Source organism: Bison bison, unplaced genomic scaffold, assembly GCF_000754665.1.
Source record: "Bison bison bison isolate TAMUID 2011002044 unplaced genomic scaffold, Bison_UMD1.0 scf7180017864291, whole genome shotgun sequence".
Classification (NCBI taxonomy): Eukaryota; Metazoa; Chordata; class Mammalia; order Artiodactyla; family Bovidae; genus Bison; species Bison bison.
The window spans coordinates 10,846,422-10,864,617 of record NW_011494863.1 but is presented as its reverse complement, the minus strand read 5'-3'; the positions used below and the strand labels follow the sequence as shown (position 1 = coordinate 10,864,617).

Genomic DNA, 18,196 nt, shown 5'->3' with positions numbered 1-18,196 from the left:
GAGGGGCAGGGTTAATTCCTGCTCTCCCTCTTTTCGTCTCTGTTAAAATAGGGAATCCAACTCTCCCTAAAGCGCAGAATTCTAGTAAGACTCCTCAGCTAGACTGGTAAAACACCAAGCCCTGAACCAGCCCGTACAGGCCTGCTTTTCTCTTTCTTTCCACCAGAGGCGACAGCCTCTTTCAAAAGATACTGAACTGGAAAGGGCCGGTTGGGGGGGAGTAGCCCCAGTAAAGATCAAAAGGTTAAAAACCGCCTCAAAGGTCAATACCCAACTCTTAAGGCCTGACGCACCATCTTCCAAGAAAAATGAAGGTGACTCCTCCCTAATATGCTCTGTAGGCTTGGGGCCGCGAGGCCTTTCAGAAAACAGGCGGGTCTGAGGTGATTAACAGGTAGTTCAGAGTGCAAGTCGACGACCGGAAGTGGAAATGGGCCCCGGGCGGGGATGAGAAGAGACCACAGCACGCTTGCGCAGTAAGCAGGGTTGCAGTACGCGTGCGCAATTGGGCGGTGACGGAGTGACGTTCAGAGCGTGGGCCGCGACTCTCATGGATCCGGTTCCGCCCTCCCTCTTGCTGTCGACCCTCCGGGGCTAGCGCTCGCGATCCCTTTCCCACAGTGCTCTGCGCTGTGAAGAAGCGGCTCCCGGGGACTGGGGGCATTTTGTGTTGGTTGGAGCCGGAGAAACAAGATGGCGGCGTCGGCGGAGTGACAGGGGTCCCTCCGGGCGGGAGCCGGCGGCAGTGGTGGCAGCGGTATCGCCGCCCTAGCTTCACCGCTCTCCTTTTCCAGCCCGCGGCGTCGCCGGGAAAGCGGGACAGCGGCGGCCGCCAGAAACAAGTGGCTCAGCCTGGTAACCGCGAGAACTCCTTCAACAATCTGCGGCCTGGCCAAAAAACCTGACAGCATTGGTGATCAGGTTCCCCTTGGCCGATTCTGGGCTCTGTAACGCCGAAAAAGAGCCATCGTTTTCTGTTTCCTGCCGCTCTCCACAGCCTTTCCGTGGTCGAGCCCTAGAGGCCTCCATCCTCCCTTTAGAGGTGTCGGGGCTTAGCCCCAGCCTCCATCTTCGTCTCTCAGGATGGCGAGCAGCAGCGGCTCCAAGGCCGAATTCATTGTCGGAGGGAAATATAAACTGGTACGGAAGATCGGGTCTGGCTCCTTCGGGGACATTTATTTGGCGATCAACATCACCAACGGCGAGGTAAATCACCTGGGGTGGGGTTCACGACTACGCTGCGCCTGTCCTCACTCCCCCGCCCCGCGAACTCTCGGGCCTTTTCCCACCGCACTCACGCACTGGGAAGTCCAGAAGGAGCCAGTTTTCCTGTCTTAGGAACCTCCCCCGCTGTCTTTCCCTAAAAGGAAAGAACCCGAGAGAAAGGTTGGGTATACTAGGAAGTTTCCTAGCTTGTTAAAAATACACCTTAATCGAACTTTAAAAAAACCGTCGTTTAAGGTGAGAACGGCAGAATCTTATTTCTGGGATCCCCTCGTTTTCTTCCTGTATTTTTAGTTGACTGGGGTTCTTGTTCCCATTAGGCCAGCTCCCTATGTCCTGGTTTACTCATAACCCTCATTACGTTTTCTGGATGAATCATTTTCTTATACTTCAGAGGACGTGCCGCTTTCGTCACTGCCCCCTGAAGAGGCCTTTGAGGCTGGTTGCCTCGTTTTATAATTACAGAGATCTTTCTCTTCCCAGCCTCTCACCACATTCTAGCCGAGAGTTGGAGATGTGCTCATGTTTCCCCCTTTTCCCAAGTGACATTGAATCCATAAGGATGTTGATGCCATCATTCCCTCTTTCCCCTGCAGGAGGTGGCAGTGAAGCTAGAATCCCAGAAGGCCAGGCATCCCCAGTTGCTGTACGAGAGCAAACTCTATAAGATTCTTCAAGGTGGGGTTGGCATCCCCCACATACGGTAAGAATCCTTGAGCTAACAGGCGATCTACTGAGGGAAGTACAGAATGGGAGAAAATGTGTAAGAGGCAGGCAATGGGACCAGCTGAATCCGGCTCTTGGCATTTGAGTTACCTGGGTTTCCTGTGAAGCGTAAGTCACCACAATCACGGTAAATTTTAGTTTGCCAACTTAGTTTAGGATTTCAGTTTTTTGTTAACACTCTGCTTCGTTTAGCTTCCGTCATTCTTCCCGAGGCTTTCATTTGCAGTGAAAAGTATGCAGGTCATCTTTGATCCCAACGCGGAAGGGTTGCCTACTGCTTTCTTTCACCTCAGCTGTTCCTTAGGTTTGTCCAGCGAAGTGGATTTGAGGGTGCCGAAGTGACCGGGCTGGGCCAGTTCGGGTTGCTCTTGGAGCTGGCTTGGAAATGGCTGCTCTTTTGTTGTGTTTTTGTTCCAACATGTCTTCCTCCTCCGCTTAGAAAATGGCGGAACGACGTGACTCAACCACATATTCCTGCCCTTTTCACTGCTTGGGTTCATAAGTTATGCTTCCTGGATTCCCTCTTTGGCGGCTCCGAGTTGATTAAACCTTTGAAAAGCCTAGAATAAAGCCGCAGGCAGTGGTGAGGTTCAAGGAAAGAGATGGCATAGTGACAGCCTATTTGTGATCTCTGCAGCAAATGAGATGTGAAATTAAGTTTACTATGCAAAATCTCTCATAGTCCTTTCCAGAAGTGTTAAGTAACTCTGTAAAGAATGGTAATGTTTGTTGCATTTCAGTCTGTGTACGAAATTTTGTGGGAAATGACAAAGGCAGTTTGAGCAACACTATGTTGAAATTGACTCAGTTGTATTAAAAGGAAGCTTAATCATGTAACCGCAGTTTGACAAGTAACTTTAACCTGTTGAGTTACTTGGTCAGTAACTCCTCACGTCTGGGAAATTGTAGCTTTTTTTTGGAGATGGGATATTGGTGAAGGCAAATAGTAATAAGAATAGATGATGACCAGATGAAGACATTGGGTCCTTTTAAATTATTAAAGGATTTTATAATAGTTCGATTTTAAAGATTAAAGAATATCTTCCTAGGATAAAGACTAAAACACAGTTTAAGACCCAGCCCTTTTCCAACAATTATTTAATAATAACATTTGCAAGAAGATCCAGATATAGTGGAGAATTAACTGGAATGGTATTTACTGTAGCCTCTTTTACTATCCTAGCTTTTATTCTTCAAATCTTGAATTAACTGGATTATATACATTAATTCTGATGTGAAAACAACCAGAGACACACCATCCTTAAAAAAATTTTCAATGGTCATAAACATTTTTAATGGAGAAATTGAATGATACAATTTTCTATTGGTTGGAAGTCAGAATAAATTATTAGGAAGAAAATACCAGGTTTATCTTACAAGATAAAGATTAATGTGAAATCTGAGATGATCAGATTTGAGGTTTTTAATGGTTTTCATCCATTAAAAAAACCCTGCTGTGGAAAAATGAAAAACCTTGAGTAAAATACTATCTTTCTTCGTCACAGAATAAAAAAATTTGTGTTAGCCTAAGAATTTTAAATTTCTTTCCTTTTGCATTTATTTTCATCTCTCCACCCTGGCCCTTGCTGATTTACTTCCCATTACTAGTTTTTCTTAGAATTAAATGGAAATGCAGTCATGCAGTATGAGGTCATTTGTGTCTGGCTTCACTGACCTAATGCTTTTGAGGCTGGGAGGTTTTATAAATTTCACAAATCAGGTTAAATTTAATGTAAAATGATTTTCACAAAAGCAATAAATATCTGGCATTTTCAGTGCTAGCTCCAAATTAAGTACGTGCAGTTTTATTTGGTAGCTTTTATTTAAGAACAGCACTTATACACCAATGAGGGCAATAGTTAATATGGTGATTACCCACATAAATAAATGAAATTGACGTGTGAGCAAAATTCTCAGAACTTGAAAGCAGAGGGAATTGTGGAGTTACAAACTGGGTGGAGCTAAAGAGATTAACCTGACTTTCAAGCTAAGACTTCTTGGGAGAGGAGATGGGATTTCAGGATCTGACTGACTCTAAGGAAGAAAGCTTGGTGAACTGGTCAGGGAGGCTGTCCAACAGTGAAGTCTGGCTACTGGGAGTAGTTTCTAAAGCAGAATGTAGTTACTGAATGAGGGTGAGGAAAGAGTGAACTTGTTTTAGAAGTGGTATAGTCCAGGTACATAGAAACAAAAAGTGGATCATTGGTTTTAAAGTATGAGAGAGAACTGTTTGTCCACTGATGTGGGAAGGATAAGAAAGACTTATGCATAAGCTTTCTTTATTTTGGGTGGCAACATCATCTGCTCTGCTTAGTTTGTTCCCCACTATTTCCACATTAACTATATGCGTGTGTGTTTGTGTTTAGTTGCTCAGTTATGTCTGGCTCTATCGGCCCCATGGACTCCTCTGTCCATGGAATTTTCTAGAGAAGAATACTGGAGCGAGTCGCCATTTCCTGCTGTAGGGGATCTTCCCGACTCAGGGATTGAACCCGTCTCCTGTGTCTCCTGCATTGGCAGGCGGATTCTTTACCACTACCTGGGAAGCCCAATAAATACACTCAATAAATATTTACTTGGGAAATACTAAATTAAATTGCTTATTAGCTTTTATTATTATTAAATAAGGCAGTCTATTCCCCATTGTATTAGAAATTTGACACCAAAATTTCTAGACCTCACTAATATCTACCTCCTCCCTCAATCAACCCTCACCCTGAAAGTTGTCTTAAGATTCTATGGGATATTCTAAAAGAAAGGCTGAAAATTACCGGGCTTATATATTATAGCATATCTGCCTTATCAAGTCCTTAGTTTGTAAGGACCTTATTAAGGGATCTGTTGTGCAGAAGCACAGCATCCAGTGAGTATAAAGAGCAAGAAGGGGAGGATGGTGTTCAGTCTCTAGATATTTTTAAGAAACTAAAAGCCTTTGGGACTTGTGAATTGACCTCTGGGAGCTCATTTTAAGTTACTTTGTTTCTGTTACAACCCTCCTTTTTTTGTGCTACTTTGAACTGAATTCAAATCTGTTGTTCACTTCAAATAGGTTCTCTAAATCCGCCATGTGGTATTGACTGAGTCATCTGGGGTCAGTCAGTCCCTTAATCTTTTTGGGCATATCAGTTTCCTCTTTTTTGAAATAAGATTTTACCAAGTTGGTAATTTTCTAATTTTGTTGGGGTAGAAGTGTGCTGGAAAGAAAAGTTTGGAGAATTTCCTACTCTTCTCTTGGAAAAAGTTTTGCACACTGAGCTTTTTGGTAGGGTTTGTTTTGTCTTTAGCAGTTATTTTATTTTTTTGACTATGCTGGGTCTTCATTAATTGCTGTGCATAGGCCTTCAGTTGGAGTGAGCAGGGGCTACTCTCTAGTTGCGGTGCACAGGCGTCTGACTTCAACGTCTTTTATTGCCGCACACTGGGCACTAAGAGTGTAGGCTTCAGCATTTGCCGCATGCAGGCTTAGTTGCTTCAAGACATGTGGGCTCTTCCTGAACCAGGGATGGAACTTGTGTCCCCTGCATTAGCAGGAGGATTCTGTACCACTAAGCCACCAGGAAAACCCAAGTAGGGTTTTGTTTCAACAAGTTTCCCTACTTAAATAAGTCACTGGCCTAGTTGATCTTAGGACTTGTGGCTATGAAATTTTAAGATTTATTTTCAGATGATGGTAGCTAGAAAGCATTTCATCACAGTTTGGTGTTTAGTCTAGATCTTACCTTTGAATGATATTTTAGTAGTGAGATACCACTCAGGACCTTGAAAATACTATCTGCATCAGGTAAACCATCAGTTACTATTTAGGAGGAAGTAAATTAATGGGGACACTTTTATAGAAAATATGATAAAGAAAGTGGGAAAGGGCATAGGATAATTTTGGTTGTCTGGGGTTTTTTTTTAACCCCTCCCCCCCCCTTCTTTTTTTGCCCTCTCTGAATGTCAGAAATCCTGGGAGATATTTGTAAAGTATAAGTTAATCCTTACTGTTCAGTGTTAAAAGCAGCTTAAATTTTAATCTTAGCTTTTTGGCACTGAGCATATATCCTGTAAATAAGTTCTAATACTGTTATCAGAGAACAAAGATGACATCTACACTGGGTATGTCTTTGTTAGAGAGATAATGTTACAGATCACCACATGAGAAATGTGATTTTAATTCATAGAGTAACTAAATCCATAGAGTAACTGTGATATACTAAATCTGTGATATCCTAAAGGTACTTACATTGGCTTATGCTGGATTTCTAGTAATGGAATGATGCTTAGATAGCATTTGGAGCTGGATGAAACTTGAGAAATAGCCACACTCGATGATACAGATTAGACTATTGAGTCTTCTTCAGTACTTCTTACTAGATGTCTCCTAACTTAAAGTTTTCTTGGGGCAGTTTTCACCTTTATGTCAAGATCACATTATGTCTGCGTACATACCCCACACCTTTTCACTTGATGCTGCAGACCTATATTTTGCCTCCTTCCTTTATGGCATTTGGTCTCATACAGAAAAACTGATAAATGTAAGTAACCTATTGTTTGCACTGTTACTCAATTGTGAAAGTGTTACTGTAGCACGCCAGGCTCCTCTGTCCATGGGATTCACTAGGCAAGAATACTGGAGTGGGTTGCCATTCTCTTCTCCAGGGGATCTTCCTGACCCAGGGATACAACCTTGTTCTCCCACATTGCAGGCACATTTTTTACCTTCTGAGCCACTAGGAAGCCCATTAGATCCTTATAATTCTTATAACCCTTTCTCTTCCTTTTGAGTCCATGGATTGCTGGATGAGAACTTTAATGGACGTTATTGATTTGTATCTTAAAGTGGAGTGATACTTGTAAACATTTGTATAGTCCGTGGATTTTACTGCCTTGGCTTTAGTCATTTTTTAGAGCTAGGTCATTTTGTTTCTGAGTATACTTAATCTGTGGGGCTTCCCTGCTGGTTTCGTGATAAAGAATCTGCCTGTCAATGCCAGAGATATGGGTTTGATCCCTCAGGAAGATCCCCTGGTGAAGGAAATGACAACCCACTCCAGTATTCTTGCCTGGGAAATCCCATGTACAGAGGAGCTTGGTGGGCTACGGTTCATGGAGTTGCAGAGTCGGATATGACTTAGTAACTAGAAAACAGTATCTAATACTTAATATGTATCTAAGATATGATTTGCTAAGGTTTTCTCACGATCTGTCCTGTTTAGCAGAAACTTCAATGTCAAGAAGTCTGTACAAGAGAATTTGAATTTGAAACAAATGTTAACTCATTTAATCTTTTTAACTTATTCCATTTTATTCTTTTTTGAAATATAATTTTGTGTGTTTATTTTTGGCTGTGCTGGGTCTGTGTTGCTGTGCAGGTAAACTTTCCTCTAGTTGCGGAGAGTTGGGCGTTAACTCTAGTTGCGGTGTGCAGGCTTCTTGTTGTGGAGCATGGCCTCTAGGTCAGGTGGGTTTAGGTAGCTACAGCATACGAGCTCAGTGGTTGTGTGTGGCACATAGGCTTAGTTTCTTTGAGGCATGTGGGATCTTCCAGATCAGGGATGGAACACCTGCATTGGTCTCTTGCACTGGTAGGTGGATTCTTTACCACGGAGCTACCAGGGAAGCTGTATTCCATTTTGTTTTTAAGATCAGTCCTTGAGTTTTAACAGAATGTTTTCTGAAGCTAAATGAGCATCTTAATAGCTTTCATAATATAAATGAATACCTAGTCTAAATGATGTTTTCTGTACTGTTTTTATTTTATATGATACAAGTGGCTCTTAAAAATTGTGAAAAAACTAGTGATAACATATACTGATCCATGTCTTAATGGAATCTTTTTAATGAGATGTAATTTTCATACAGTGTAGTGTATATATATATAGATTAGTGTATCATTGAATAAGTTTTGACAAATTCATACACTGTAAGCCACCCTCCTTATTGACATAAAGAATATTTCATTTTTTTTAATACTGCTAATCCTTGGTAGGCGACATTTTGTGACAACATAGGTTTTATATATTTTTTAATTGACCTTGTGAATTATTGTAACATTATTTTTCTGGATTTGATGTTGATTTGTCAGTATGTACAACTACAAGTTAGTAATATGTTTATCACCATGATGTATACTAACCTAATAAAATGACTGAGTTGGGTTGGTGATACTCAGTGGCGGTTGAGATCTTTACTTATTTTCCTCCTCTGAATAACTAAAATATTGCTTTTTCCTTGTCTGATAGTCATCAGTGGGGTATGTTTAATAGGGACTTCAGAAGTGCTGTAGAAAAATGTTTAGTTGGAGGGTACATTTTGATCTTTATTTTTATTTTTATATTTTATTTTTCTGATCCTCAATAAGAAAGGAAATGGAAAGGGCATTATATTGAGAGTCAATACTTAGGTTCTGTCTGTGGTGTCATCTAGATTTGAACCTTGAATGAATTCTATCATGAATGTCAGCTTTCCTTTATAAAAGGGATTTTGTAAGACTATCTCGGTCTTGAGTTTTTTTAAATGCATTATATAAATTAGTGGCATCCATCCACATGCCAAAAAAAAAAAAAAGAACCAACATCCAGGCATTGCCCATGGTCTCATTTAATCATTACAGGAATTCTGTAAGTTGAGTCAGAATAGTTAATTTGCCTAAAGTCACAAAGCTAATGTGATATTTGAATAGACTTTACTGTCTCAACAGTATCAGTGGTTCACAAACTTCGTAGCACGTTGTAATCACTTAGAAAACTTTAAAAAAATATTGACACCTGGCTTCTAACCTCATATTTTGAATTAATTGATTTGAGGGTATGACTTCTGGTTTAATTTAGTTTTGGGGTTTTCTTGGCTACACCATGTGGCTTACGGAATCCTTGTTACCCAGCCAGGGATTGAAACTGGGTCCCCCCCACAGTGGAAGCCCGGACTCCTAACCACTGGACCAAATCTAGTATTTCTTAAGTGAACAAATGGAAACATGGCTGTACTGGTTGATTTAGCTTTGAATCCTGATGTAGAGATACTGACATATCAAAATGCTGCTGCTGCTGCTAAGTCGCTTCAGTCGTGTCCGACTGTGCGACCCCATAGATGGAAGCCTACCAGGCTCCTCCGTCCCTGGGATTCTCCAGGCAGGAACAGTGGTGTGGGTTGCCATTTCCTTCTCCAATGTATGAAAGTGAAAGGTGAAAGGAAAGTTGCTCAGTCATGTCGGACTCTTAGTGACCTCGTGGACTGCAGCCTACCAGGCTCCTCCGTCCATGGGATTTTCCAGGCAAGAGTACTGGAGTAGGGTGCCATTGCCTTCTCCCATCAAAATGCTAATGTATGTTAATTTCACAGTAAAGGCTTGCTAATGTGGACCTTTGTCAGCTTCAGTATTTATCCATGGTTTGTTGGCCTTTTGGAACTTCTTTTGGCTCAAACTTGGAATTTTTTCTACAGGAGAATTTTTTTTTTTTTTTTTAAGGAAGCAAGATGGTGACAGTGACTAAGCATACATGGTATATATCACATGTTTCATTTGTGCCAGCATTAAGTGTGCAATGACAGTGTTTGCAAATTAACCTGAAATTGAGGCTATCCTATATTTCAGGTCCTCTGGAGGCTGCTCTGAGTACTACTTACCTGTTACACTTTCTACACTGCCAAACTATTCTATCTACATGTAAGGTGGCTTTTATGGTGAGGGGAGGATGCGATCTGATTTAAAACTGCCTTGTTTGTTGGAAAGTGGTAGCATGAAGTTTTTGTAAATTTTGTTTCAAATTCCAAATTTTCAAAGTCTTTCATTTGCAAACTTACCTTATTTTGCTTTTTTTTGTTCTCACTTGATCGAAATTATTCTTACTACTAAGCTTCCCTGATGGCTCAGCAGGTAAAGAATCTCTGTTTCAATACAGAAGATAAAGGAGACTTGGGTTTGATCCCTGGGTCAGGAAGGTCCCCTGGAGAAGGAAATGCAGCCCACTCCAGTATTCTTGCCTGAAGAATTTCATGGACAGAGGAGCCTGGCAGGCTACAATCCATAGGGTCACAAAGAGTCAGACCTGACTGAGCATCTGAGCACATATATCTACTTACTGAAAACCTAGTGTTTTCATTTTTTAAGCCTTCAAAATATTAATACTTTGTATCCTTCTTAAGGAAGGGAGTGATGTTGGCTTTTTCTCTGAAAATTAAAGTTCTTTTCTTGGAGAGTGTCAGTGAACTTTACGGTACTTTCTAGAGAATAAGCAAACATTTCTTTTCTTTTGTTCAACAAATACATGTGTACGTGAGTACTATGCAGTTTCAGATAATGGGCACATTTCAGTGAACAGATAGTTTTTGTGAGACCTACATTCTTTTTGAATATATATCATGTGCTTGACATATAGTTGTGACTTTGTCCCTTGCTGAAAGTTAGTGGCAGAGATATCTAAATTTCATACTGTGAGGACATAACCTTTCCTTAACATCAGACAGCATGCTGAGCTATCCAGAGATTGCCTTGATTGGAGAGGTCAGCAGAGACCCCATTATGTCTCCTTGTGAATCCTGCTTAGTCAACATTTCTCAAACATCAGCCATGCATAGTAATTACATTCAGAGCTTGTTTAAAATGTAAAGTTTTCTGCCTCACCCCCAGATTTGTTTGACCAGTACTGGAATGGGCCTTGCGAGTGTATTTTTGTCAAGTACCTCAGATAATTCAGGCTAAAGACCAGAGAACCACACTTTGAGAAATACTGTGCTGAGGTTTTGACACTTCATTGTTTTGAGCTGTTGTAGGTAGTTTGTGATTATTTTGCTGAGAGGGCTCTGACTGTTGTAGGAGATGCTATTGTCTTGTTTGTTATTTCATAACTGTTGGGCAACTGCTTTTTGTAATGAAAGTAATCCTTATATTTGTGTAGTGCTTTTATAATCTCATATTTACTAGGAGATCTCTTGATAGATAAGTATAAAAATGTTTACCAGTGAGCAAAAATGGCTTACGCAGGTAAGAAAATGACAAAGGAAGAACTGAAACTTGTGTTTTTGGCCATCGATTGAGTCATTATTCTTTTCATTATATTGCATATATTGTGAGTTTAGCTAGCTTTCCATTCTCAAGTCCAACTGCTGGTTTATTGAGCCACTTTTTATTTGTTTATTCACTGAAGGGCATTTTTATAAGTACACGTTGCATAGTTCTATATTATTAGCTTAGATTTACATTGAATTTAATTTATGAAAAGATAGTCATGTGTTTATACATTACTTTTTTCTTTCAGCTTAGATCATTCTAGTAACTTGTGTTGCCTCTTCCATTTTCCATTTTCCCCTTTACTATACTTGTGTTAACATATCAAGCTTCATTTGCTAATACAGAGAAATTTGAGTTGTTTTTAAAATATATAATCTACTTAACGAAGGATTTACTAAGCAAATTAATGTAGTGTGTGTGGAGGGGGAATGTTTCATCCAGCCAAAATTATTTGTTCTCCTAGATCTTTATATGTAAAACTGTCTTTAATACAAATGATTCCTATATTGCTAAAAGTACCCTAAAGAAAGTGGTACACTATTTAGTCTCTAAATAGTGTATTGAGAGATACTTTGATTTCCGGGCTTACTTACCCTAAGACTTTAATGTGTGTTTTCTCATACTTTCTTTTAAGGAGTGGAGGTAAATCATTTCAGCCTTAAGAATTTGAAATTTAATTTAGGAAGAAGGAAAAGGGAACCCAGTTTTGTTTTGTTTTTATTTGGCTGCACCATGCATAATGTGGGATCTTAATTCCCTGACCAGGGATCCAACCCCTGCCCCCTACATTGGAAGTGCAGAGTCCTAACCGCTGGACTTCCAGGGAAATCCCTCTGGGGCCTAATTTTGATATTTTGAAAATAGCATTGATGGTTATATCTTTGGACATGTTGAGTTTAAGCTGATAGGATATCCCAGGCTTAGCTCTTGTATAATTAAGTTAGCAGAGATACAGACCTAAACCTCAGCTAGGGAATTAGGACTGGTGTTTATTCTTACACTGAGCAAGATCAGTGTAGAAGTGATAGTAGAGACAGGAAATTGAGAGGTAAGGACTGAATTCTTTGGTGGAAATGCAAAGTTAATCAAGGCAAGAGGAGAGTTGCCATAATGGGATGTTACAGTCAGTGGAAGCCAGTTTTAAAGGATAGGCAGAGGCCAGATTTTTGGATTTTACAATTTCTTATTGTATATGAAACTTTGCTTTTTTGGTGTATGTAATGGGGGAGGGACGAGAAATGGCACTACGAAACTGTAGAAGAGTGACTGAAACTAGGGGACTATGTAGAAAGGCATCTTTCAAAATTTAGCTCAGATGCCAACTTTTCTAAGAAGCCTTCCCTTTTATCTTCTCTGAATAAATTACTTAACTCCTCTATATTTCATATTTACTTTATTGTTGCTTTTATATTGTACTTGTCACCAGTTCTTCTAGACCTTAAGATGCTTTTGGCATCCTTTTTGGCAGTGTCACACACATAGCAGCTGCTTAATAAGTGTTGAATCAGACTTGAAGAGCAGATTTTAGTAAAGGATTTTTAACAGTTTTAGTGAGACTATATATGTAAGCATCATCAACTTAAAGTGTGCAATTCATTGTTTTTTACTATATGTACAGAGTTGTGCTGCCATCCATCACCGTAATACAATTAAAGAATACTTTCATCCCCTCCTGCCCCCCAAAAACCTTGAACACATTAGTGATCACTCTCCATATCCTATTAGGCCTAGATAGCCACTTGTCTACTTTCTATATGTTTGCTTATTAAAAAAGATTTGATCAACCCTTTAAGATTGGTATTGTGAAAACTACAGATGTATTGTCCTACTTCCCAGTGGAAAAGTATATTTTAATACTTGTATTCCCCTGGAGGTTCCAGTTCTTCACATATTGTCTTCCAGTACAACTGTATCCAAGGCTAGAGAAAGCAGTGACAGCAAGAACCATTTGTGATCTTTGAAATATAATATTGGGCAGTATGAAGAGATGAGAATGATAACCATTATACAGGGAACCAAGAAAAAAAATAAAAGTAAGATGGCAGATACAGACTAGATTTTTAACAAGTTACCTGTGAACAAGAAAATAGGGTGATCTTGTCTTACTATGTACCAACAATGCTGGCTGTTTTCAGTTTCTTGTGAATAACAAAGCTTAGTGTGTAGTCCTAACCCCTACCCACCTCTTTACCTGTCCATCTTCTGTTTATGCTTCAAGAATCAACTTTACTTGTTCATTGAAAGGTTTTCCCTAAAGCTTCCCTCTAAAAAATTGATTGGGTCCCCATAATTTGTACCTTTCACCATCAGTTTCTCTCATCATTTGTCTACACAGACTGTGGTATAAACTATGAGAGCAAAAATTACTTGGTTTTGTCTTGTTAGCCACCATAAATTTTGAAAGGGTAAACGAACAGGAACTTTCGTAGTAGGCATTTCCAAGTATCAAGGCACATTTGTTTGTGTTTTTAAAAATTGGCAGGTTAGGAAACGTCTATGCATGTTTTAAAGCAGAGGGCAAGGAACAGGAAGACTGAGAAATGGAAATCTTACAGCATAATTCAAAGATCTTAGGGGTCATATTGTCAGCAGAGGGTTAGTAGTAGCAGGTAAGAGGGTTAGGATGAAGAAGGAAAATGAATCATCTTAGTTGACATTATTATTGGCTGAGTGAAACGCGCTGCACAAGTTTTAGATCTTAATCTACAGTCTCTTTACCTTAAAAATCTGTTTAGAGGGGCTTCCTGGTGGTTCAGTGGTAAAGAATCCACCTGCCAACACAGGAGACATGGATTCGATCCCTGATCTGGGAAGATCCCACATGCCGCAGAGCAACTAAGCCCCAGCACCACAACTACTGAACCTGTGCCCTAGAGCCCAGGAGCTGCAACTACTGAAGCCTGGGTATCCCAGAGCCCACGCTCTGCAACCAGAGAGTAGCCCTGGCTCACAACTAGAGAAAAGCCTGCACACAGTAACAAAGACCCAACACCACCAGAAATTTAAAAAAAAATAAAACTGTTTAGAACAGGGTTCTTAACTTGGTTCAGGGATATCATTCTTTCCTTCAAGAGATCAGTGAGTTGGATGAAAAAAAATTCCAAAGTTTATTTTCAAGTGCCTCACTAGTTTAGACAGTACTTGTGGCTTTGTCACCAATAGAAATCACAGATATTTTTGTATCACATTGTTGCATGAATCTCAAAATAGTCTTCATTCCCATCATACTTCAAAATTATAGTACTAATTAGACTTGCCCCTAAATTGTATTATGTAGTGCTTTAATAAAGAGCATGTATTTTACTATATCAAGATTGATTTTAAAGTAATTTTATGGTAACTGAATCGCTCTAAAATTAGTTTCCTTTATAATGCTACATATTATGCTTTTAAAATACTCTGAGAAGGGATCAGTAGGCCTCATTAGACAAAGATGTGGGGCGGGGGGAGTCCAGGACAACAAAAAAAGATTTAGAACTCCTGATGCAAAACTAGTGATTCCAACTCCCACCCACCCACATATAACTTATTTGAGCAGATTCTTGGTGAAACTGGAAGTTGCTCAGTCGTATCTGACTTTTGTGACCCCACAGACTATACGGTCCATGGAATTCTACAGGCCAGAATACTGGAGCGGGTAGCTGCTGTCTTCTCCAGGGGTTCTTCCCAACCCAGGGATTGAATCCAGGCTTCCCACGTTGCAGGCAGATTCTTTACCTGCTGAGACACCAAGGAAGCCCAAGAATACTGAAGTGGGTAGCCTCTCCTCTCTCCAGTGGATCTTCCCAACCCGGGAATGGAACCGGGGTCTCCTGCATTGCAGGCCAATTCTTTACCGGCTGAGCTACCAGGGAAGCCCAAGTTCTTGGTCGTCGTGGCTAAATAAAAAACATTTGTTTGATGCAGGATTGGTCCCAGTTGGTGGATATCCACTGTTTTCTTTTCCCCTTCTAGTCTTGTTCAGTTTTTATTAAATTACTTCCATGCTTGTTAATATCCTCCCCCATGGGTGTGAGATTGTAAGGATGGGAAAATTAGCCAGCTAAAGGCCTGGGGAAGTTTTGGGAAAGGTTCAGTGAAGTAAAGATAAAATTAATATCTAAAATTTCTTGAAATCATCATATCTACCTCTAAAACTATTTCTTTTGTTCTATCTAAACTTTAGTCTAAATTTCTTTACTAAACCTAATTTTCAGACTTCCTTGGTATGGTACATTTGGTTAAGACTCAGCACATCCAGTACACGGGGTGTGGTTCAATCCCTGGTCTGGGAACTAAGATCCCAACTGCCTGTGTGGCGGTGCAGCAAAGTAAAAAAACAACTTGATTTTCCAGTTCTGTGCAGTAGCCAAATAGCAGCATAGAGTATCATTCTCTAGTGAAAATCCTCTGGATCTCAAACCAGTTCAAAGGTATATCTGCAGGTAAGTCCAAAGGATTGTGAATAAAAATTTCGTGTTACTGAACTTGTGAAATATGAATTGTGTTTTAAATGTGAAATTGTGAGAGGAGGAAATAGATTGATGTTTCGAAGGCAAAATAAGTTTATATTATTAAATTTTAGGTGTCTTGTATTCAAAGTACAATGAAAGCCACTAATCCAAGGAACAAATAAGGGCAGAGAACCTTTCGGAGAATGATAGTTACACAATAGTCTTGTGTACCAAGTTAATAGAAAATCAGGAGATGCCCCACATTTAGTCCTGTGTCTGGTTCTCTTTCAGAAAGGCTGAAGAGTTACCATGAATCAAAAATATAGTCAAACTGGTGCATTATGGTTCTGTTTTTGTGATGAAAAATGCCATTAGTAAAATAGAGCATTATAAGTACTAACAGTTTTAGGTTAAAGGAGTTACAGTGTCTTAAGACTGAAGTTCATAGATGGTTCTACCTTTCAATCAACTATTGAATGTAATACTAGGAGGACTGGTAACTCTTGAGACTCAGGAATTTAAATTGAGAATTGAGGGCAGCCTCCTGTTGGATTCTGGTAATTTAGGAGGACAGGGGTAGTAGGAAGTGCCTTTCTTAACTGTCGTAAATGAATTGTTAATCCCGGTGCACACTCACACCAAAAACAAAACATGGAAAGAAAAGAAGTCAACAAGGCATGATTACGATGAGAAGCAAGAAGGAAGATACAGGAAAAGATGCACAAGAACTGACTGTAGTTAATTTTTTTGGCCCATGGTAATTTGGGTGCTATTGAAGGACAGGAAGAGCTGTCTATAATTTTTATAATATTATGAAAGGCAAAATATAATATATAGGAACAATGAAAGAAATTCAGACATGAGAATAGGGTGATTGGAACTGTTAGCAGTAACAACCTAAAGGGGGAATTCGAGCTTGTTTACTTAGAGTTGAGTGAGATTGTACTAGACCAGGTCCTTAACGTCTACCCTCATAAGAAGGAAGGTAAAGGTTGGAGGATGATGATGAGTTGGCAAGAGACTGAGTTTGAGATACAGTGTCTTGAGAATGTAGATGCTATGAAAATTGGAAATGGCGACCCACTCTGGTGCTCTTGCCTTGAGAATCCTAGGGACAGGGGAGCCTGGTGGGCTGCCGTCTATGGGGTCGCACAGAGTCGGACACGACTGAAGCGACTTAGCAGCAGCAGCACTGATTCAGTGCTTGTACTTTCAGTTGTTCAGCGAGGACTCTGATTTGATAATCTAAAGATGGAAAGATAAATGGTATAGGAAAAGACATTTCCCTGTTAAGACCATCACTTTATAGTCATTTCAGTCACTCAGTTGTGTCCGACTCTGCAACCCCATGGAGTACAGCACTCCAGGCTTCCCTGTCCATCACCAACTCCTGGAGCCTACTCAAACTCATGTCCATCCAGATGGTGATGCCATCCAACCATCTCATCCTCTGTCGTCCCCTTCTCCTCCTGCCTTCAATCTTTCCCAGCATCAGGGTCTTTTCAAATGAGTCGGTTCTTCGCATCAGGTGGCCAAAGTATTGGAGTTTCAACTTCAGCATCAGTCCTTCCAATGAATATTCAGGACTGATTTCCTTTAGGATTGACTGGTTAGATCTCCTTGCAGTCCAAGAGACTCTCAAGAGTCTTCTTCAACACCACAGTTCAAAAGCATCAATTCTTTGGCACTCAGCTTTCTTTATAGTTCAGCTCTCACCAGTCATCCATACATGACTACTGGAAAAACCATGGCTTTGACTAGATGGACCTTTGTTGGCAAAATGTCTCTGCTTTTTAATATGTTCTCTAGGTTGGTCATAACTTTCCTTCCAAGGAGTAAGCATCTTTTAATTTCATGGCTACAATCACCATCTGCAGTGATTTTGGAGCCCCCCAAAAATAAAGCCTGTTACTGTTTCCACTGTTTCCCCATCTATTTCCCATGAAGTGATGGGACCGGATGCCATGATCTTAATTTTCTGAATGTTGAGTTTTAAGCCAACTTTTTCACTCTCCTCTTTCACTTTCATCAGGAGGCTCTTTAGTTCTTCTTTACTTTCTGCCATAAGGGTGGTGTCATCTGCATATCTGAGGTTATTGATATTTCTCCCAGCAATCTTGATTCCAGCTTGTGTCATCCAGCCCGGCATTTTGTATGATATACTCTGCATATAAGTTAAATAAGCATGGTGACAATATACAGCCTTGATGTACTCCTTTCCAAATTTGGAACCAGTCCATTGTTCCATGTCTGGTTCTAACTGTTGTTTCTTGACCTGCATACAGATTTCTCAGGAGGCAGGTCAGGTGGTCTGGTATTCCCATCTCTTTAAGAATTTTCCAGTTTGTTGTGATCCACACAGGCAAAGGCTTTGGCATAGTCAATAAAGCAGAAGTAGATTTTTTCTGGAACTGTCTTGCTTTTTCGATGATCCAACGGATGTTGACAATTTGATCTCTGGTTCCTCTGCCTTTTCTAAATTCAGCTTGAACATCTGTTATTTCACGGTTCACGTACTGTTGAAGCCTGATTTGGAGAATTTTGAGCATTACTTCGCTAGCATGAGTTCAATTCAGTCGCTCAGTCGTGCCTAACCCTTTGTGACCCTGTGAACCATGCCAGGCCTCCCTGTCCATCACCAACTCTCGGAGTCCACCCAAACCCATCTCCATTGAGTCGGTGATGCCATCCAACCATCTCATCCTCTGTTGTCCCCCTCTCCTCCTGCCCTCAATCTTTCCCAGCATCAGGGTCTTTTCCAGTGAGTCAGCTCTTCGCATTAGGTGGCCAAAGTACTGGAGTTTCAGCTTCAACATCAATC

The 18,196-nt window shown here is 40.4% G+C and overlaps 1 protein-coding gene across 5 annotated transcripts in view; it reads left to right on the top strand.

The window, feature by feature from the left end:
- Positions 1 to 505: 505 nt before the first annotated feature.
- Positions 506 to 18,196, top strand: part of CSNK1A1 (casein kinase 1, alpha 1) — a 49,460-nt gene continuing 31,769 nt past the window's right edge. For all 5 annotated transcript variants that reach the window (XM_010850537.1, XM_010850536.1, XM_010850535.1 and 2 more), the window contains exons 1-2: positions 506 to 1,206; positions 1,821 to 1,927. In XM_010850537.1, coding sequence (XP_010848839.1) covers positions 1,084 to 1,206; positions 1,821 to 1,927 — 230 coding nt within the window. In that variant the 5' untranslated portion in view covers positions 506 to 1,083. The remainder of the gene's footprint in view (positions 1,207 to 1,820; positions 1,928 to 18,196) is intronic.